At 48.0% G+C, this 22573-nt stretch overlaps 1 protein-coding gene, 1 non-coding gene and 1 pseudogene across 2 annotated transcripts; all 3 read right to left on the bottom strand.

Moving 5' to 3' along the window:
* Positions 1 to 8064: 8064 nt before the first annotated feature.
* On the bottom strand, positions 8065 to 8146 carry TRNAS-GCU. Its single transcript has one exon. It is a non-coding gene; the product is annotated as a tRNA-Ser (tRNA).
* A 7281-nt stretch (positions 8147 to 15427) lies between these two features.
* LOC123361113 (uncharacterized protein F54H12.2-like) lies at positions 15428 to 16735 on the bottom strand. Its single transcript, XM_045001307.1, has one exon. The coding sequence runs from the start codon at positions 16733 to 16735 to the stop codon at positions 15428 to 15430; it is 1308 nt and encodes a 435-aa protein (XP_044857242.1).
* Positions 16736 to 21611: 4876 nt separating this feature from the next.
* On the bottom strand, positions 21612 to 21809 carry LOC123361115 (annotated as a pseudogene).
* Positions 21810 to 22573: the final 764 nt, after the last annotated feature.

Genomic DNA, 22573 nt, shown 5'->3' with positions numbered 1-22573 from the left:
CCCCTGCAGCTCGGCTCTCTCCCACTCCCCCACGCTGCTGATTATCTGCCTCCCGTGCCGCGTTCATCAGCCCAGCGAGCCTCTCGGCAGCAGGTCAGGCGGGAATCCAAACCCTGCGCCCGGCACCCCCTTGGGTGGGGCACCCGTACGGCCCCCCCTAAAGGCTGGTCCTGGGTGTGGAGCAGAATTGATCCCCTCCACTGCCCTCTATGGGGGTGAGTTTGGGGGAATTCAGTCCCCGATTTTTATTTTCTGTGTCCTCAGCACTTACTTGGGTTTGTTCTCTGCCTTTCCATCCCCAATTCTGAGATTTCTCCTCCCTTCTAGCAGGTGATGGGCTGGTGAGGGAGAGCGAGGAGCAGAATCCTCACCAGGAAGATGCTGAGCTCGCCGAAGCGCATGGGGAATTACCGCGAAGAGCCAAAGGGAGTGTGTCCCGCCCCGTGAGCAGGGAAAAGCTGGTGAAAGTTACCCCAGACCAGAGACAGAGCAGGGAAACCACTCAGAGGAGAGAGTGGATGAACCCATTAATTGTCAGGGAACTCACAGGGACCTCAAGGAAACTACATCCCAGGAGAAAATCCTCAGGGAAAAGAGAGAGACGACATGCAGTGAGTGTGGGAAAAGCTTCAATCGTACCTCAGCCCTTAGTAGGCATCAGCGAATACACAGAGGAGACAAACCCTATGAATTCTGTGAGTGCGGGAAAAGTTTCACTCAGAGATCAGCCCTTATCTCTCATCAGACAACGCATACGGGAGAGCGACCCTATGAATCTTGTGAGTGTGGGAAAAGCTTCTCTCGGAGCTCAAACCTTACTATGCATCAGAGGATCCACACAGGAGAGAGACCCTATGAATGCCGTGAGTGCGGGAAACGTTTCACTCACCTCTCCTCCCTTATCTCTCATCAGAGAGTCCACACGGGAGAGAGACCCTATGAATGCAGTGAGTGCGGGAAAACCTTCTCTCGGAACTCAACCCTTATTACACATTACAGAATCCACACAGGGCAGAGACCCTATGAATGCTGCGAGTGTGGGAAAAGCTTCACTCATAGCTCAGGCCTTTCTAAACATCAGAGAATCCGTAAAGGAGATAAACTTCATAAAAACCTTCTCTAGAGCTGTCAGAAGATTTTTTTTTTCTTGAATTCTTTTGACAGTTCCCAGATAGTGACTATTAAGGTATTTGCATCTTTTGCCCATTGTGGTCCCTCAGCTCCCACACATGAGTTGCCCAGTTAAAAGCAGGGCCCAGTGGTGCAATGGGTTAATGCCCAGTACTTACAGAGCAGTGCTGAGTGGAGTCATGGGGGGAGGGATAGCTCAGTGGTTTGAGCATTGGCCTCCTAAACCCAGGGTTGTGAGTTCAATCCTTGAGGAGGCCAGTTAGGGATCTGGGGCAAAAATTGGTCCTGCTAGTGAAGGCAGGAGGCTGGACTCGATGACCTTTCAAGGTCCCTTCCAGCTCTAGGAGATTGGTATATCTCCAATTATTACCTTAGTTTTGAAGCTCACCTGTCTTTGGGGTTATCCTGTGATCCTTTCTATCAACTCCATTGTCCTGCAAGTCATGGGAGTGGATGTCCTTTCTACCAGGAATGTCCGTCACCCCAGGTGAGGGAGATAGGGGGTGTCTTCAACCAGTTACATTGAGATAAAATCTACCTGGGCCTCATCACTATGGTTGCCATGGAGTTAGCTAGCTTGAGCTCACTTTCCTGATGTAAAAAGAGAACTATTCTTGCACTAAAGATATGGGCCATGGAAAGTAGGTGGAGTTATCTTGCACATTTCCTCCTGATCTGACCTAACCACCGTCACATTTCCTTGTCTAAACAAACCTGGAGATTCACATTTGTACTCCTCCTCCCAGTGCAAAGTTATTGTTCGAGTTGCCACATTCCTCTTTGAGGACAGATTTTCTCATTCCCAGTTGTTGTCACATTACCCTGGATTGTGCAGAACAGCAGTTATTTTGACTTTTTTTCTCATTTAAACTATATTTAAATATGATGAAGAGCTGGAGCAGTGTCAGGGAAATAAGTGCCATTTTAGGCTCTGTGACACTGGAAGGAGATGGGGAAGGATGGAATCTCTGAGTCACCCCATCACCCCAGAACTGTTACCTTGTGCCTGAGCCGTGCAGAGTTCACCCCTTCATATTCCTTCACTTCCCAACGTGTCCGGTGAGGTCATGTTCTTGGCTGTCACTTGGGAATGGTGCTTGTACGTCTTTGATCCTAAATCAGTCAGTCTAGCAGGAGGTGAAAGTGTCACAGACTTGGAAGGGGATTTCAAATGGATCCCAAGCACTGTTCAAATCCCCTTTTCCCTCTATTGGCAAAGCCACTTCTGGGAAGGTCAGCTGTTTTTTCCACCCATTATGAAGGTGCTAAAACTTCTGTAAATAACACTAATGAGACAGCTCTGGGTGAAGCAGGTTTCAGTGGATCATTGGAGAATTTCTCATACTGATTCTGAGACATCAGAAGTAACCTAGTCTGGAATTTCACTTTAAATTAAAATGAAAGTGTCTTCTACCTCTCTGTGATATGAGTTTTCCATCTTTCATGAAGGGTCCTTGGTCATATAACTGCATGTTAGTGGTGTTTGACAGATTGTAGCTCAGATTTATTGGGAAATTTCAGCCAAATGACCATCGTTCTTTACTTTAGGATTGTTTTTCCCCTATCCCTGCATGGTGACATGGAGAAAATTCAAATGCAGTTCAGTCAATAGGAGAGAATACTCCAAGCTGCTGGACATATTATCAGAGAAACAGTCTGGTTTTAAACCTCCAGTCTGAAAAGGTGAACAGCAGCAGACCCCAAACCATGTAACCGAAGGAAGTAAGTGCACATGGTCACAGGGTAGTTCGATTGTTTAAGTCAATATTGTCTCAGATGATCCAGGGATAGAATTCCACAGTAAGTGACTTGGAACTAGGCAAAATGCCCAGGTATTTGGTTCCCAAGGTATTTGTGACCCAGTCCCTACAGGAGGTTACTCCTGAAGAGATCTCCTAGCTAATCCCAAGATTTGGGAAATGCTGTCTGTGATGCGGTGTATCAACCTTGAACTGGCACTGCTAGGGTTAACTGCGCCATGTGGGCTGAAGAGGCCACACCCCCTCACCCTCTCTGGGCATGCGCCAACTGGAGACGGAGTATAAAAGGGAGCAGCTCAGCTCAGCCTGGGTGGCCTGAGGAGGAGAACAAACCTGTGTTGTGGGCTCCTGCCAGGAAGCTGCTGGACCCCCAGGCTGCACCATCCAGCCACCCTGAGGCCCCTGCAGACACCCAGTTGACCGCCAAGGATGCGACGCTGGATGCCGGGACATTACCGACTCTGGACGTAAGGGGGGGAAGTGACTCAGGGAACGGGACTGTTGCAGTGAGAGATCAACCCTGGACACAGGAGTATTGGTTCCTCAAGGCCCTGGGTCAGGACCTGGTGGAGTAGGGTGGTCCCAGGTCCCTCTTCCCCACACTGCGCCCACCACTGGATGGAGTCACCACCTGAAGACAAGCTGTCTTGACCCAGGGACAGATTTCTCCTCCCCCCTCCCCCCAAATCCCTGCCTTCTTCCGTACATGGCCACACACCCTGTGACAGGATGTATCAACTCCACGACCCTGTCCATAATGATGTAGATGTGGAGGAAACAGAAGTGGTGTTTTTGTTGAACTCACCATTTGTGAGTGATGGAACTGTGTGTAGGACGAAATCAGTGTTGTATGTGAGATGGCTGCATTTTTAATAGGAACCTCATCTCTGTTATTTTACAGAGATTCTGATCCAGGACTGTATCTAATCTAGGGGTGGGCAAACTACGGCCAGGGGGCCGCATCCGGCCCTTCAGACATTTTAATCCAGCCACTGGGGAGCAGGCTCTAGGGCTTGCCACATTCCAACACTCCAGCCGGGGAGCGGGTCAGGGGCTTGCCCCGCTCCGCATATGCTGTGGCTCCGTGCGGCTCCTGGGAGCACTGGCATGTCCCCCCTCCAGCTCCTACACATAAGGGCAGCCAGGGGGCTCCACACACTGCCCCCACCCCAAGCACCACCTCCACAGTTCACGTTGTCCGGGAACTGCATCCAATGGGAGCTGCCTGGCCATGCCTCCGTGTAGGAGCCAGAGCGGGGACATGCTGCTGCTTCCAGGAGCTGTTTGAGGTAAGCGACAACCGGAGACTGACCCCCTCCCTTGCCCCAGCCTCCCACTCTCCTAACCCCTCAGTCCCAGCCTGGAGCACCCTCCTCCATGCCACAACCTCTCATCCCTCACCCCACCCCAATCCCCTGTCCAAGCCCAGAGCCCTCTCCCCCACCCTGAACTCATTTCTGGCTCCACCCCAGAGCCCACTACCCCAGGCAGAGCCCTCACCCCCTCCCATACCCCAACCCCCAATTTTGTGAGCATTCATGGCCCCATACAATTTCCATACCCAGATGTGGCCCTCGGGCCAAAAAATGTGCCCACCCCGATCTAATCCCTAACCACAACTGTACTCAAGGGTTCACTGGTGGAAAGGGGGATTGAAGGAAAACTGCCATATGTGAGAAAATTCTTTAATTGTTGAGGATTTATTATTACCAATGAAAATGAAATTAAACACGAAGTTACTCTTTAACAGAGAAGAGACTTAATTGTGTGATCAACTGAATTATACTGAAGAAATAAAACTTGGCTTGTTTTTCTTTTTGTCAGTAATGTAGGAAATGGGGGCTAATCCTGAAAAGCTTCTTTGATGTAACTCACCCCCTTTGGCCTAAAAATGTCCGGAGGTAAAACCTCACTCCAAAGGTTGGGGTGGGGGAATGTGTGTGAGAAATAGAGTAGAGGAGAAAACTGACCCAGTATCGATTTGAATGATTTGTACTTCAAATGGAACTTCTTTTGATTAGCTTCAAAGTCAATTTCTACGTAGGTGTGTTAGCAAAAAGAAGGTGATCAGGGAAAGTGTGGGATCCGTATTGAAGGGGGCAGGCAACCTAGTGACAGATGATGGGGATAAAGCTGAAATACTCAATGCTTTTTTTGCCTCGGTCTTCACAGACACGGGCAGCATAGTACGGGGAGGAGGGGAGCAGCCATCAGTGGTGAAAGAACAAATTAAGGACTATTTAGAAAAGCTGGACATGACCAAGTCCTTGGTTCTGGATCTAATGCATCTGAGGGTCCGGAGGGAGTTGGCAGATGTGATTGCAGAGCCATTGATCATTCTCTTTGAAAACTCGTGGTGATTGGGGGAGGTCTCGGATGATTGGGAGAAGGCAAATCTAGTGCCTATATGTCTGCACTGCAATTTTAGTCGTGCAGCCCAAGCCCCATAAGCCTGGGTCAGCTGACCCTGGGTTTGAGACAGGTGCCCTGGGTGTTTTAATCACAGTGTAGACATAAGGTTAGGCTACATCTACAGTGCAATTAAACACTCACAGCTGGCCTATGTCACATTAATCAGGGTCATGCAGCTTGGGCTGTAAAGTTGCAGTGTCCGTGTCTGGGCTCAGGCTCAGTCCCCTGCTCTAGGAGCCCAGAAAGTTGGGAGGGAGTTTAGTAAATGGAAGTGGTGAAACCGCAGTGAATTACCCTGGACTCAATGGCATTTCTCCATTGGTCTGTCTGCTCTGGGGCAGGGACAGTAACACGTCCTGCTGCTTTTGTTATTTCATAGGGTGGTTTAGGATTTTCATTCTCACACACGGTGCACAAAGCAGGACTCAATCCTGGGTGCAAACTAAACCAGCTGCCCATGGATTCTGGCAGCCAGAATGAGCCATTTGGTGTGAGAGCCCAGACCTGCCCCTGTCCCAGAGGGAGGGGGGTCAGCTGTGACAGGCTGGACCACTGACCTATCAGCTCTTAACTCCCAAACTTTCATCAACTCTATTATCAGTGCCTGTGAGCGTAATTTAAACCATACTGGACTGGACCAAAGGTCCATCTAGCTCTCTGTTTTGTCCTCTGACAGTAGCCAATACCAGGTGCTCCAAGAGTTAAACAACAGGGCACTACTGGGAGTTGAACCCAGGATCTCCTGTTTACAAAACAAGTGCTTTAGCCAGCTATGCCATGGTGCCTGCCTGTGGCTAAGGGACACTCTCTGCCCACACATGATTCCGTGCCATCCCCAGCAGGGACTGACAAGCTTTCCATGTGTTTGGATTCTGCAAAGCAGAGAAGCAGGTGAGGTTTTCCTTGCAAGGTGTGTGTGTGTGTGTGTGTGTGTGTGTGTGTGTGTGTGTGTGTGTGTGTGTGTGTGTGTGTGTGTGTGTGTGTGTGTGTGTGTGTGTGTGTGTGTGTGTGTGTGTGTGGGGCCAGGTCTGCACTACAAAGTTATTTCAGCAGAATTATATTGCTCAGTTGTGTGAAAAACACACAACGCTCCCTCGGTCGACACTCTTCTCTGTCCCAACCCACAGCCCCTCCTATTCCCAGTGCCCCTCAATCCCAACCTCGACTGGAGGCCTAGAGCTTTTTGCAGCAAACTTCAAGTGACAAATTGTCAGTGTAAATGCTGCTGTTCATTATATCACCATAAGTGGCCGCCTCCAGTAGCCCACCATACCTGCCGTGAACTCGCCTGCCCTGCATTCCTGCTACAGAGGCTGGGCCCCTCCCCTTTCATAGCTCCAGAAAGTTCTGACAGCTGAGCTGCTGTGTGCACTGGGATTAGGTTGATAGAACTACATTGCTCGGGGGGGGGGGGGGGGGTTACATTTTTTACACCTCTAAGTAATGTAGTTACACCAACCTAATTTTGTAGCGTAGACCTGTCTAAATAATCACTCACACACCTTGGGAGTAAACCTTCCCCTGCTCCTCTGCTTTACAGAATCCAAACACAAGCAAAGCTTGTCAGGGCCCAGTGGGGATTGGCAGAGAGTCAGGTGTGGGCAGACAGGATGCTTTAAGTAACAGCAGGCATCATGGCTTAGATAATTAAACTCCCCTGTTTTGTGAACAGGAGATTCTGGGTTCAACTCCGAGTGATGCTTTGATGAGTGGGTTTTGGGTACCTGGTGTTGGCTACTGTCAGAAGACAAGATTCAGAGCTAGATGGATCTTTGGTCTAGCCCAGAGTGTTTTTTCTTATGGTTTAAATTACACTCGCAGGCACTGATAATAGAGTTACTGAAAGTTTGGGTGTTAAGAGCTGGTAGGTCAGTGGTCCAGTCCCCTCAATGCGGTTTTACCATTTCCACTCGCTAAACTCCCTCCCACCCTTCTGGGCTCCTGGAGCAGGGGACTGAGCCTGAGCCCAGACACGGACACTGCAACTTTACTCCAGACTAAGCCGCATGGCCCTGATTAATCTGACACGGGCCAGATGAGGGTGTTTCATTGCACTGGAGACTCCCAAGGACTATCCCAGGAACCGTGTACAATGCAGGCTTCACCGAGATAGCACAGAGACAATGGACACTGCTTGACTCACATCGTAGCAAAGGAGCTTCCTAGCAAGTTGGAGGAAACTATGAAAGAGGGGAAGAGACATCATGAGTTGGCCTCTCTCCGCCACAATTCAGTAGCTGGAAACACACCTGGAGGTCAAAGACTGAACTGAACTGATTCAGAAATCAGAACAGAATAATAACAATAATACTTTCAAACCAAAGTCCCCAACCAGACTAGTATTGGTTTTTCAGCAGAAAATTTTCAGTTTGGGGAATTTTGTTTTCTCAGTCAGACCTTGCCAAGGGAAGCAGGGAGAAAATGTTGGAGTTGCCTCCTTCAGAACAGCTTGGCCTAGACACAAGCTCTGGTTCACTGCTCTGGTCTTGCTCGGGTTGAGGGTATTTTAATAATTTGGGCAGGTCCCAGGGTGTTTGGGGGTGATGATGAGGATGTTACCTTTTGAGATAAAAACTAAGAAATACAACACTAGAGAATTTTTTTTAAGAAATCTGGGATTTAGACATTTTTTTTAAAGCAGGGGGGGAGTTCTGAGTTTCTGAGAAGGTTTTTGTTTGCAAGAAGCAACATTGTTTGATCTGTCATTGTACCAAAGGGGGAGATGATTGTCTACAAAGGAGGGGTGATGACTAAATGCATCTGATGAGGATGGGATTCGAACCCATGCATGCAGAACACAATGGATTAGCAGTCCACCACCTTAACCACTCGGCCACCTCATCTGAGCTAGCAAAAAAGAGACAGGAGGAGAAATCTTAGGCCAGCAGAGCTAGGGACAATAAGGAGTTTTTAAATACTAAGCGGAAGCAGAGGCTGAATGAGCTCCCCCCTCACATCTAGTGAGGAGCTGGGGGAAAGACTTCAGGAACAGACCATGTTTGCACAGACACACCTACTCTGCCTAGCTATGCAGCATGATGGAGCCACTTTCCCAAAATGACCAGTTTTGGCTGGTGGCGGGTTACAAATCACTTTAGGATTGAATGGAATGAAATGTTATTATCCTTCCTGCATGAGTGAAGGGCAGCAGAACATACCTAGTCGGTCCTGATGGAGGGGTAGGTGGGTGGGTGAGGAATTGCTTTTATTGGACTTTATAGAAGTGATTGAGAACATCACCCTAAACCAGTGGTCCCCAAACATTTCACACTGTGCCCTCTTAGCCATGGCTGTGGCCCCTCGGAAGCCGCAGTCAAGAACCAAGGTTGGGAGTGGAGCTGTTGCTTGCTGGGGAGAGGGGTGCAGACAGGGGTAAGGGGGGTCGAGGCCGAGCTGGGAGCCAGAGGCCCAGGCTGAGGGTGGGGTTGGGGAAGAGCTGGGGCAGAGTGCTGCTCCCTCCATGGGGGCTGGCTCAGGCCCTGAAGTGCCCCCATGAATGTTCCTCTGTGTCCCCCTAGGAGTCATGCCCCACATTTTGGGAACCACTGAACCCTACTCGCTAAGCAGGGGCTAGTGATGCCAAAGCCCAGGGAAAGGGAGAACAAGCGCAGGGCCCCTAGCACTGGAGCCATGTGAGGGGCTGCAGGAGCGGGGCAATGGCTGGTGGCCAAGGGAGTTAAGGGCAAAGGGGGCACAGGAGGGGGCAGGAGTTGGGGTGAAGGAGGCGCAAGGGTTGGGAGTGCAGGAGCTAGTGGTAAAGGGGGAGTGGGGATCGTCCAGGGGCAATGGGGAAGTGCCAAAGTACAAGCTTTGCCCAGGGCACCATTTTCCCTAATGCTGGTCTGAGCAAACAATTGGAACTGACCCTTCAGTGAGACCAGAACCATCATGTAGAAAAGCCCCTTTGTTAAGTGGTGGTGGCTGAGGGCTTAGGGAGATGGGTTAGAAAACAACGGGCGTCTTTCTGTAGCAGTTTGATTCTTGCCTGCTAGATAAGGCTGGCGTGTGGTGTCTCCATGGCTGTACTTTCAGTGTCTGATCATCCACAGTGCCACTGGGAGCCAAGTCTAGACATATTCAGAGGCTCTATGCCAGGGTTTCTCAAACTTCCTTTCACTGTAACCCCCTTCTGCCAAAAAAAACCTTACTACATGGCCCTGGAAAGAGGGACCAAGCCCCTCCACACTGAGCAGAGGCAGAGGAGACAAAGCCTGAGCCCTGCCCCAGTTAGGGGAGGGCAAAACCAGAGCTTGAGGGATTCAGCCTTGGGTGGTGGGGCTCAGACTTTTGGTTTCAGCCCCAGGCACCAACAAGTCTAACGCCAGCCCTGGCGACCCCATTAAAACAGGGTTATGACCCACTTTGGGGTCCTGACACACAGTTTGAGAACCACTGCTCTATGCTGATGGGAGAGAGTTTTCCTGGGGGTGTAGTTAATCCACTTCCCAAGAGGTGGCAGCTATGTCAGTGGGAGAAGCTATATCGGTGGGTGCGCAAGCTGTGGTGTTTACCACATTTAAGAAGTTTAATCAAACCCCATTTTTAAAACCACCTGTGGTCTGGGAATGGCAAAGGACCTCGATGAAGCAGGGTTTGTCCTTCAAAGTCCTGGACATCACGATTCCATACTCCTGGTGTCATGGGGGTATATCTCAGTGTTACAATGCTTGACTGTGGTTAATGTAGTCCTCAGTTCAAACCCCCGTGTTCTCTTATAACCCTCTTTCTTTTTTTTTAAAAAAGTTAAACATTTTCATTTCCATTCTCCATTATGTTCAGGGGCTCCTCTATACAGGAGTGCTTGATATCAATGTAAATACTCAACATTTCCCTGTCCAAATGCATAAAAACCTAGCAAAGCTGTCCATCAGCTGAAATCAGTTCCAATCCTCTAAGTGTCTAGTTTATGTTTTCATCAGTTAAACAAAGGTATCATACGAATGTACATTTGCAGATCCCTCTTCTTCAGGAGCTATGTTATGCAGAAGAACAAGAACCACATCCAGTTGCAGTTCAGGAATCTGATGACCAAAGAGCCACGAAGTGTTCTGAGGGCTGGAGAAAAATGCCTTCTAGTGAGCTATTGAACGATCTCAACCTGTTTAGCTTATCAAAAGAAGATTGAAAGGTGACTTCATTGAAGTGTTGAAGGGCCTTAATGGAGAGAAAAGATGGGGTATGAAAGGGCTCTTTAATCGAGCAGAGAAAGGCATAACAAGACCCAATGGCTGGAAGGTGAAAAGAGACAAATTCATATTACAACTAAAGCACAAATATTCAACAGCGAGGATGATTCACCACAGGAACAATCTCCCAAGGAAAGTGGTGGATTCGCCATGTCCTGATGTCATTTCATAAAGACTAGCTACCTTTCTGGAATGTGTTTGCCCCAAAAGTAGCTATTGTGTCATACAGGAGGCCTGTGATATGCAGGGCATCAGGTTAGATGCTCTAATGGTCTCTTCTGGCCATAAAGTCGACTAATTTCTGAAAAACTGAGTGTAGCATTGGGAGCAGCATCTGATGTTTTCCTGTCTAGCCGGCTTGCTTCCTAGAACGAACGCTCCTTGAGTGGGGTGATCCACAGGGAGTAACTCAAACCTCCAAAGTGCCTGGCCAGGGGCAGGACATTAGCACAGCAAGGGAGGGGTCTGGCAGTGACATCACAAAGACTTTTTGCAGGACCTCAGACTATTGGTCAAAGGTGGTGGGGAGGTGGTGACCTCACAGAGAGATGCTGACATCAGCCAGGCAGGACAGAGGCGAGGGGCCAGGGAAACCTCAGAGAGCCCTGTGGCTTTGCTTCAGCAAGTCTCCTTTTCCAGGTCTCTCTTTGAGGACTGAGAGAGTATTCGGGTTCACGGACGTGAGTGCCAGGAGGAACCTTTTTCGAGTTTTCTCCTTCCCTTTTCCTGATTTTACTAGAAAACAGCCATCCCTGTTTAGAAGGTTGAAGCCTCGAGGTTTGAAACCTGTTCAGTCTGATCCATCTGGTGACAGTTGAATTCTAGGCATGGAAAACACGAGCTTAAGGAGGCAGAATTTTATTCCGCACCTGGGATTTTGTCCCATAGAATCAGTGGGGACATTAGGGTTTGTCCTTTTTGTTTCACCTTTTCCTCCATCCCTCCCTCCCTCCTTTCTCTTTGTCTCTTGCTTCTTTTGTCCTTTCACCTGTTCCCCTCCCAACACCAGGAGCAGTGTGTGTGTGTGTGTGTGTGTGTATGTGTGTGTTGCGGGGGAGTGCTCTGCAGCTCCCACTGTGGGAGGTCCACCCAAAAATGTGGGGCTGAAATAGTGCTCGAGCAGTGATCCCCACCAGTGACCTGGTCCATCCTTTGGGCTCTCTGGTGAGAACCCTCAGCCTCCCGTCCTGTCTCTACCCTGATTGGCTGAGCAGGGGGTTATTGACACGGAGGAGATTCAGGTCCTTGTTGTTCTCTTTTAAAACCAAGGAAATAAGTCAGAACCAGCTAGGACACCGCAGCTGCACGACCACTCTTGCAGGTATCGTTGCCGCCTCTGCTTGAGTGTAACGTGCTCAGACAGCATGGGCGTGCAGCTGCGGTGTCCTAGCTGTAGACTGTGTTGTCGATCCAAAGAGTGTTTAGACAGACATGTCGACTGTGCGTCAAAAAACCAAGTTGAATGCCTGTCTAAAACTTTATGTGATAAGTGTCAGTCTTACGTGAACAAGCGGCATAAGTGTAAAGGGAGACGATGTAAGCAGTGTCAGGGTTCGATCGTTGGTGATGTAGACAGTCACTTTTGCTTTATGGATAGCCTTAGAAAGCCTGAATCCTCAGAAAAGTATGTCTTTTATGATTTCGAATGCATGCAGGAGACTGGGGTGCACACTCCCAATTACATTTTTGCTACGTCCTTAAAGCCCGAAAAATCCTGGGAATTTAAGGGCAATGAGTGTCTGTCTGTCTTTGTTAAGACCTTCATCGGCAAAGAGTTTCGGGACTACACGTTCCTAGCGCACAATTCCAAAGGTTATGATGCGTATTTCATCGTTAGGCAGTTACTGAAGGAAAAGATGTGCATAGAACTAATTACTCAGGGTAGTAAACTAATGTGCGTGGAAGTGAAGGCCCTGGGGATTCATTTTATAGTTTTATAGACTCTTTAAACTTCTTGCCCATGAAGCTTAGCAAGCTACCGCAGGCAATGGGGTTTGAAGGGTGCAAAGGGTATTTTCCCCATTTTTTTTACACTTTAGAAAATCAAAATTATGTGGGGCCTATGCCCGGTGTGGCACACTATGGTGTAGAAAGCATGATGCCCGGAGAAAAAGCAGAGTTTCTCGACTGGTATCAGGACCACAGTTCTGAGGTGTTTGACTTGCAGAAAGAGCTCGCGTATTACTGTCAGCAGGATGTCAAAATTTTGAGACAGGCTTGTATCCTATACAGAGGAGAGATTATGAAAATGACGGAGAAGGGAAATGTAGTAGAGAGAGAACCTGGTAAATTCACCGAGATAAAACTGTGCATAGATCCATTCCAGTACATAACACTGGCATCCGTTTGCATGGCTATGTACAGGTTTATGTTTTTGGAGCCTAACACGGTAGCTCTTCTCCCTCCAGACAACTATCACAGGCAGAAAAAGAGATATTCGACCCCATCTATTCAGTGGCTGTTGTATACCTCCCACAAAGAAAATATACAGATACGGCATGCTTTACAGGGTGGGGAACTACAGGTAGGCCCCTACTTTTTAGACGGTTATGCCGATGTTGATGGGGTACGCACAGCCTTTGAGTTTAATGGATGTTTTTTCCACGGCTGTGTCACCTGTTATTGTGAAAAAGCACAAAATCCTATGACGGGGACATCTTTTGGGTTTCTTTATTACAAGACGCAGCTCAAGGCTGACTATCTGAAACGATTTGGTTTTGTAGTGAGGACTCTTTGGGAGCACGAGTGGGAGGTAATGAAAGAAACAGACAGGGAGTTGGCAGACTTTTTAAACCGAGCCCAGTTACCCCAACCTCTTGTGCCTAGGGAAAAAAGAGTCGCACGATTAACCTAAACACAAAGTACATGGTTCTGTTCAAAAACCCCAGGGACAAATTACAAATCACCACACTCGCTCGGCAAATGTACCCCGGCAAAGCTCAATTCTTTCTAGAAGCTTTTGAGGATGCTACCAAAAGACCTTATGGCTACCTGGTGGTGGATTTAAATGCTTCCACACCAGAAGCTTATAGACTAAGAACCGGTCTTTTCCCTCCAGACTGGCCGGTGGTTTATACTTTAAAAAAAACAGCAGCTGGGTATAAAAAGAGATGACTTATCGGCAGGCCCCTTTTTAACAGCTGGGGCTGCTGACTGAAAACATGTCTAGCTGCGTGAAGAGAAACCTGGGCCTTTTAAAATTACTTAGCAAATCGTCCCCGCAGCAAAGGAGGGCTATACTGTGTTCAGCCTCTGACGATCTAGTAGCGGCCATTTCAGAAATAGCGCTCAATACCTTAAAAGGAAACGTACCTTTGACACAGAATCAAGTGCGTGTGTTAAAAAAGAAACGCACGCTTATAAAAACTTTGTGTAATAAGAGCGTTTCGCTTAAAAGAAAAAAGCTTCTGGTAAAGCAGTCTGGGGGGTTTATCGGGCCTCTGTTAAGTTTTGCTATCCCTCTGATAACAGGGCTTTTAACTAATCGATAATGGAGTATGCAGAAAAAATGTACCTGGTGCCCAGCCACCAGTTGGAGCAATTAAGGGCTCCCCCTCCGGCAGAGGAAAATATCAGAACAACAGCGACTCGCTTACTGGACGCTGAAATGAAGTCTGTTCTTCAAAGAACTGACCTGGCCGAATACGAAAAGGCTAAACTTTACAGCGCCATGCTTCAAAGGTACCTAACGTACGTGAAGCAAAGCGATGTGGATAAAGGGAAAATAAGTCTGTTTCTACCGGAACAGGAACAAAGCGTAACTGCCAAACCCCCAGAAACACCAAAGAACTCAGACTCTGTTGCTCAGGAGGTGCTGGATAACGTGAATAAGCGTTTAAAAAAAAATGCAATAGTATTGCTAAATAAACTGGGCCAGGATAAAAATCTCTCTTCATGGGACGATAAAGGGTCTTTTGTGCACAAAGGCTCTGTGGTTAATGGTTCTAACATGCTTGACTTAGTCAGGGCCGTCACCCAAACGCGCTCTGTACCTAGCAAACGTGTACCTAAAGGATGGGACGTGTTTATGAATGCCATGGCGGAACTGAACGTACCCTCTTCCGTCATGGGCAATGCGGCCAACAGAGACCTTTTGGAACGCCTCAAGACCTCGACCGCTGACACCGGGGCGGATCAAGAATCCGTGACCCCTTTTTTGCCCTATAAAAAAAAAATTGGCTAAAAGAGCCCAGTGGCTCAGTGTGTAATGTTTTTTTTTCACATTCTAAAATTTTTAAAACTTGTAATGTTTTGCTTTAAATAAAACATTTCTATACTTTTTAAAAAAAAATCTGTGAATTTTTCTCAATTGGTCATTTAAAAAACAAAAAAAACCCCACCAAACATCAATTTCTTTAAACCCCACACTTGGGGTGTTTTATTGGGTAACACGGCTATAAAAATCATTACAAGATACACACGTCTGGGCTTGTTGAAACATGTTTTGAGCAAGGCTAGGCATGCCCAAGAATTTAAATTTACTCTTTACAAAATTCATTACCATCCGGTCATTTTGCACTAAGTCATTAGAATACAATTTTAAAAGCCGTTCAAAAGATAAACCCTTGCTACGATGATGTAAGAAAAACACGCAGTGATAGCCACAGGCGACGGAGCGGGGGTCTTGTAATTGTCTATTGTGAAACACCAGGTCTGTGGCATTTTTGTTTAAAAATTTCATAATGCTTTTAGGAAACAACACGCTGTTCGGGGGTTGCCCATATGAGTCAAAAAACTCTCCACGGTTACGCTCCGCCAGATACAGGGCGAGCCAGTGTTCACCCAGTTGGTTGTGCGGATGCGTGTTCACCACCAAACCTAGGGGTCTCTGAGACAGCTTGCCTCCAGGGAGCCAATCACAAGGGAACACATCTAAGAAATTCTTTTTCGTGTAAGGATCCGTTGATAAGACACGTGAGAGCTGCACGGTGTCCATGTTCACATGTAGTCAAACAGAACGTTTCTTCTCTGATTTATCTCTATGACATTGTCAAAAACCCCATACACGATCATATTAACGGTGACTGTCAAAGCCTTTCCAAAACGTATTTCTGCTCTCAGGTTCCCAGTTTTAATTAGGGAATAATGATCTGCACATTCCTGGTCGGGAGACAGGTCAAAGGCAAACAAGGTGTAACCCTGTGCAAACTCCTCCCGGTCAATTAACAAAGAACGATCTTTCATGTGTTTACCAGCTGTCTGTACCAGATTCATGTATTCTCTCACGCAGCGTCCTGCCTCGAAGTCCGGTTGCAGAGGCTTGGTCGGTACCTGTTCACCATCCACATACAAGGCCACAAAATTTATATCGTAATGTTTAAAATGAAAGGGATTTTTAGTGTAACTTCCGCTAAAGGCATCGTTATCCACAAACCCTAGGACGAGCATTTTGGGTAACTGTCCCAAAAACAGGTTCTCCTGGTTACTGACCCTGCTGCCCGCAGGGATGCTAAACACTTTCATTCCCACACGGTCCACGGGGTATTTAGCATTAGAGGCAAGCAGGGCCTCCGCGTGCCCCAGACGGACACCCGGGGCCACCCGTACTTTCTTCACAAAAAGGGACGCTGATACAATGCGCAGTTTAAAGCCTTCAGCCGCGCTGCCCATTAAACAGAAAGCGTCTTTACTGCGCGTCAGTTTAATTTTCACATCCACTCCGTTTAACAAAAGTTTTTCTTGAAAAAACAGGTCACTGTGTAGATGGCCCAGCAGCTCTACCGTTCTGCTTTCGGCCGTCAGCTTTGCACGCCTCACAAACCCTAGATTCCTTCCATCCAACTCTGTTTTTTCATGTTGTCCAGCAGTGTCTTTGTAAAACAGACCGGCAGAAATTTGCGTGGCGAGGGTGTCATCGCTGTAATTGAGCACTGATTCTATAAAGGCCCTGTAAGGATAACAATTGTTGCTTTGGCTTACAAGGCGGTCTCCCAGCGTAACATCCAACTGGCTGAAAATAGAGGCCACAGGGTAATTCACCAGGCCCACTTCGGCGTCCGCAGCAAGTTCAGTTCCGTCTCCTTTTACAATCTTGCAACACAGGTAAAGCAGCGTGTTGTTTAAATCCATATAATCTATGCCATTCCCTGCTATAAAAAAGTCAATGGGGGCAGACTCCGTAACGGCCGATAGAGGTGGCACCTCAATGTAAATGCTTTTTTCGATGCTGGTCTGCGTAGGGGCTATTTGAAACAAGTCTAGTTCGGATTTGGCGCACTCTTCAGACCCGCAGTGAACAAAAGCCATATCGATTAAAATATGTCTCTTTTAGCAGGCAGCGCGCGTCTCCTCTTTTTCCCAGGCTTCCTCTTGGACTTTTGTTTATGGCTGGCCCTGCGTGTCAAAGCCCTTCTTTTAAAGGGTTTCGGGGGACCTGTGCCTCGCGGGTATGACGTATTTCTCTTTCTCTTCCTCCTGTTAATGTACATCAGCCCCGCTCCTTCCTGTGAAGCTGTATTCCCCACCTTCTCCAGAACAGCCCGGGAGACATGACCTACCACGTCTTTAGCTATGTTTTGAGCGGCAGTTTTTACGTGGGGTTTAATAATCTCTAGCCCTGTCCTCAAAAGCGGTACAGCTTTTCGAAAGAGGCTACGAAATATTCCACCCACACCAGCCCCGTACATCACGGGGGCCCCATGATATCCAGGAAGGGCATATCCAGCCTGGGCTTTGTAATAGTTCCTGTAGATGGTGGGGTCACCATAACTTTTTACGATCGCCATAATAGTGTTTTGCTTTCTTTCTTTTTAGAAACCTCGCTCTCTCCGCGGTCACAAATGCAGCTTGACGATCACCTTGCCAAAGCGAAATGAAACGCCTCTGTTCTGATCTGTCTTTATTTCAATGGTAATGGTGTCGATGTGGTGTTTACTGACAGGGACGTAATGAGGTTTATCGTAGGTGATGGTAACAAACTCATTGTTCCTTCCTCGGACAGGGACGCAGCGTAACAGGGGAACAGAAAAGTCCCCCACAAACTGGTACTCTACGATATCCGTGTACAGATACAAGGAGTTAAAACCCCCTGTGATGTCTGCCGAGAAGGAAAATTTTTGGACGTTGCGTTTGGGGCCCAAACCCAGAATGTTAGCTAGCTCCCCGCCAGTAGAAAACCCGTACATAACATTGGTAGATTTAAGTCTCACTTTTCTGCCCACAGGGTCGTAGTTCATGACCACCTCAGGTGGTCCGGGGTGACGAGCCACGGCGCTGTTCATATGCTCCAGTAATTCAGGTATGGTCGAGTAATAACCTCGTCGTAGGATAAAATTCCACGTCGTATCTCCAAAGGTGATTTCAAAAGGGGTGTCTTCATTGATAGTATTCCAGCTGTGCGGGTATTGTATTTCCACTAACCCCACCTCCCAGGCACCAGGGAGATCCAAGGGCTTAATTAGCTGTATTGTAAAGTTCGAGATGGTGTTTTGGGGAAAAACTGCAGAGCTGGCATTGCTGGGCAAAGTGATGTAAAACCCGCCATCGCTCATTATTATTTATTTTTCTTCTCTCTGTCTTTGCAGGAGGAATTTTTTTTTTTCTGTTTCGTGTCTAAATGTCACAGAGCTGAGAAGCTTCCACCCAGCTGTTAAACTTATCAGGCCAACCCAACCATTTCACCAGTAGCTGTTTTTTTCTCCCTTTTCCTTTCTCCGCTAGAATTTTTTCAATCCTGTAAATCCTGTCTCGTTTGGGGTTTACTTTTTGTAATTCTTCAGGGTAAAAAGATCCAGTCACTACCTCACCCTCATAATCTTTTAATCGGTAGACAGGTCTTTGGCTCCTGGTTAAGGCTTCATCCACTATGAATATCTCATCGGTAAACATCTGTTCATAACCTTTTTCAAAAGCGCCTTTGGTTTTAGATAGTCTCACGTGGTCACCTTTTCTAAAAGGGGCAACAACCCGTTTTATTTTAAAACCATCTCCGTAAACCGTTTTCCATACCTTCAGAGAATTTGAAGGGTTAACATCAAGGGGTCTGGTACGTATAGTTCTGTGAAAGCTCTGGTTGTAACTCTTTATAAAGTCAGGTAAGACGTCAATGTAGCGAAAGGTGTTATGGGCTGTAAAATATCTCCACATCCTAGTTTTTAAAGTTCTGTTAAATCGCTCCACAACCCCTGCTTTGACTTCATTATTAGTAACAAAATGGTGAACCCCATGCCGCTTTAACAATCCACTTAAAGGTTTGTTTAAAAATTCTTTCCCCCGATCGGTTTGTAATTTTTGAGGCACGCGACCTTCGCTGAAAATAGCTTTAAAGGCCTTGGATACTTCACCACCCGTCTTGTCTTTTAGGCCTAATGCCCAGGCATATTTGGATAGAATGTCTATCACTGTTAAGATATACTTAAAACCGCTGTTGTGTTTGGAGAACCGGTGCATATCCACCAAATCTGCCTGCCACTGCGCATCCACATCTGAAACAATGGTCTTGTTTCTTTTAAAATGTATTCGAGCCGGTTTGTGTAAAGTGTAAGCATCCTGGTCTGAAAGCCAAGCTGTTACTTGTCTTCTATTTAAAGTTTTACTATGCTTTCTAGCCTCTCGAAAAAGAGGGTTCACTCCGCCAAAGCTCCCAACTTCCCTGGGATTGTAATATATTTTCTTTAAAAGAGCCGTCGGCGTAGACATGACTGCTACTGGTACCGTCTTTTACTACCACAAGTATGGAAATGGACACGCTCATATTGACACATTTAAATAAATTTTATTAATTGCCTGGTTTAACATAATCTTTTTTTTTTTTTGTTTGTTTTGTTTTTACAGACGGCTGTAAAATGGACGCCATCACCCCCTGGTAAGTCTGAGCTGGTTCATTCTTCCATTTTGTTTTTACAGACGGCTGTAAAATGGACGCCATCACCCCCTGGTAAGTCTGAGCTGGTTGATTCTTCCATTTTGTTTTTACAGACGGCTGTAAAATGGACGCCATCACCCCTGGTAAGTCTGAGCTGGTTCATTCTTCCATTTTGTTTTTACAGACGCCTGTAAAATCGCCACCATCACCCCCCCTGGTAAGTCTAAGCTGGTTCATTCTTTTACTACCACAAGTATGAAAAATGGACACGCACGCTCATATTGACACATTTAAATAAAAATTTTATTAATTGCCTGGTTTAACATAATCTTTTTGTTTTGTTTTGTTTTTACAGACGGCTGTAAAATGGACGCCATCACCCCCTGGTAAGTCTGAGCTGGTTCATTCTTCCATTTTGTCCTTTTTTTTTTTTTTTTTTTGGCTTAAAATCTGTGAAAAGGACATGAGCAAAAACAGCTGATGTTCGATCTATTTACTCCCACCGGGTTACTGATACGCAAGTTCTTTAAGGCGTCTAGAAAGGCATCGTCGAGCTGTTGAGAGATTTTCAGAAAAAGAAACAGTATAAGTACACCAACTGCTTGGTTGTTTTTGTTTTTTTTTAAATTTACACAAACCCCATTCCTAGCCTCATTACCCCCTCTTCTACCGTCGTTTCTTAATCATTCATTTACCTGAGCGCCGTCTTTTCCGTTTGCCTTGTCCACCGGTGACTCCTCCGAGCGGCGATCAGGCTCTGAGGGGGTGGACAAAGAGAGGCCATCAGGCTCCTCGGGGTGCCTCACGAAGGTGTCGGGTTTGGGTTCCGACGTATCCATCAACGGCTGGGCCAAAGGGCTCCCCTCGGTCACTCCCTCCTCCTCCTCAGAACTGTTGCTGACGTAGCGCCTGCGCCACATAAGTATGGTGCTTGGGTCTAAAACAAAGTCCGAAGTTCTGCCGGGGGTGGTGAAGGAGTCCATGTTTCCTCTCGGCAGCCTTTCCACGCTTTTCTAAAACACGTGTGCTTGGTAAGAAATGGCCTCCTCTGTCCGGCGCTGGGACTTATGGGGTAATGGTGCTGCACTCGGATTGGCGGAGGGCCTTGGGAGGAGCTCTTAGAGGGGTCACCCCGATTGGTCAAAATCTCCTCTCGGGGTGGTCCTGTCGGGACAAAACGCCTCCTGATTGGTAGAGGGGGGTGGGAGGAGTTCTTAGAGGGGTCACACGACCCACTTCCGGGCCGCTCACCCCAACCCAGAAGTCACCCTCATTGGGCAAAATCTCCTCTCGGGGTGGTCCTTCCGGGACGAAACCCCTCCTGATTGGTAGAGGGGGGTGGGAGGAGTTCTTAGAGGGGTCACATGACCCACCTCGCTTCCGGTCATGTGGCCACCCCCGGAAGTCACCCTGATTGGGCAAATCTCTTCTCGGGGTGGTCCTTCCGGGACGAAACCCCTCCTGATTGGTAGAGGGGGGTGGGAGGAGTTCGTAGAGGGGTCACATGACCCACCTCACTTCCGGTCATGTGGCCATCTTGACCCCGGAAGTAATACCCCCATAGGGTGGGACTTCCGGTGACAGGTGGGAGGGACTACAGGGGTCAAGGGGCGGGGTTAGGGGCGGGGTTAGGGTTTGATTGATGGTAGGGCCCTTATACTACTTACCTCCACTTATCCCCTCGCTTCATTTCAGGGCCCCCATTCTCTCCACCACTGTAGAGACTGTGTGCGCCCCTATTTGCCTCTTCTCCCCCAGTCCTCCCTCCTTCCCAAGTCAAGCTCTCCCAGTCCCCTTACCTGCCAGGGGTTCCCTGGGTCCCATTTTCTCCTCCCCCACTTCCACCTTACGGCCTGTACTAAGGGCTCAGAGAGGCTCTGAGAAAGTTGCATACCAACGAACTGGCAGAGCATTAGGGGTAGAAATAGGGGCTACTCGAAACGGGGGAGAGGGTGGAGAAAAGTAGAAAATGTGGAAAGTGGAGAGAACTTGCAGAATTAATATCCCTGAGCCTATTACTTTAAACTAGAACGAGGGAGCACAAAAGAGAGGGACACTGCATAAAAAGGTGGACTTAGAAGTTCAAGCAATTAGAGGTTCAATTAAGCAACTGTTTAAATAAAAAGTGTTGTATTTTTACACTGCATTTTCTTCTCTCATGCTATTAGAAAACTCACTGAAAAATACCCACATCCTCCCACAATACAGAAGCAATAATATTAGTTACAATCACTACATCCCTTCTCTAAATATACACATCAGAAACAGAAGTTAAACACCAACTTCAAACAATGTTTTTAATGTAGTTTATACAGACTAACCACTCAGTCTGTGTTCTTTCCCTTCTACCCCCCAGAGGGAAGAAAGAAAAATCATCAATAACAGACAACAACTGCATCAAAGCAATACTGCTTACTTGCTTTACAGTCAGGAAAAAGCACTTTAACTCATCCTCGTAGTTAGGGAGACCAAGCACTTTGTGTTAAAACAACCTCCCACGGCTATAGTCTAACGCAGGGGTCCCCAACCTTTTCAGGACCAGGGACCGGTCATGCCTGCGGAGGGAGCGCTCGTCCCGCGGCTCAGCTGGACCGCCCACAGGCGTGCCTGCGGGAGGTCCACTGGCTCTGGTTGAGCTGCCGCAGGCATGACTGCGGACGGTTCGCTGGTCGCGCGGCTCAGCTGGACCGCCCGCAGGCACGCCTGCGGCAGCTCAACCCGAGCCGTTGGACCTCCCGCAGGCGTGCCTGCGGGCGCTCCAGCTGAGCCGCGCGACCAGCGAACCGTCCACAGTCATGCCTGCGGGAGGTCCACCGGAGCCCCGGGAGCAGCGGACCTCCCGCAGGCATGACTGCGGTGGGAGCGCTCGTCCCGCGGCTCGGGTAGACCTCCCGCAGGCACGCCTGCGGGAGGTCCACTGGGTCGGTTCGCGGCCCGGTTTGTAAGAGGCCGCGGCCCGGTACCGGGCCGCGGACCGGGGGTTGGGGACCCCTGGTCTAACGTCTAGAGTGCCTATATTTAGTGGTTACAGTGTGTAATTTAATATATCAAATCTCCCTATGATCACAGAGACAGCGAGACTGACAAACAGCACACTGTATGCATGTCTCATTGTGGCACCTAACATATGAAGAAACTTTTTAAAATGCCCAAGTTAGCCTCTGTTACAAATAAACGTCTTCCCGAATTTCACCAATCACTTCTTCTAACTAACAGAGGAACACCCCTTCAGCCAGTCAGATATTTCTTCCATAGCTCGCTCTCATAGAGGCAGGACTAAC

This window comes from Mauremys mutica, unplaced genomic scaffold (assembly GCF_020497125.1).
Source record: "Mauremys mutica isolate MM-2020 ecotype Southern unplaced genomic scaffold, ASM2049712v1 Super-Scaffold_100365, whole genome shotgun sequence".
Classification (NCBI taxonomy): domain Eukaryota; kingdom Metazoa; phylum Chordata; order Testudines; family Geoemydidae; genus Mauremys; species Mauremys mutica.
This window is presented reverse-complemented; position numbering and strand designations above follow the sequence as displayed.

Coding starts and splice junctions, on each gene's coding strand:
- LOC123361113 (XM_045001307.1), bottom strand. CDS start 16,735: ATGGCTTTTGTTCACTGCGGGTCTGAAGAGTGCGCCAAATCCGAACTA.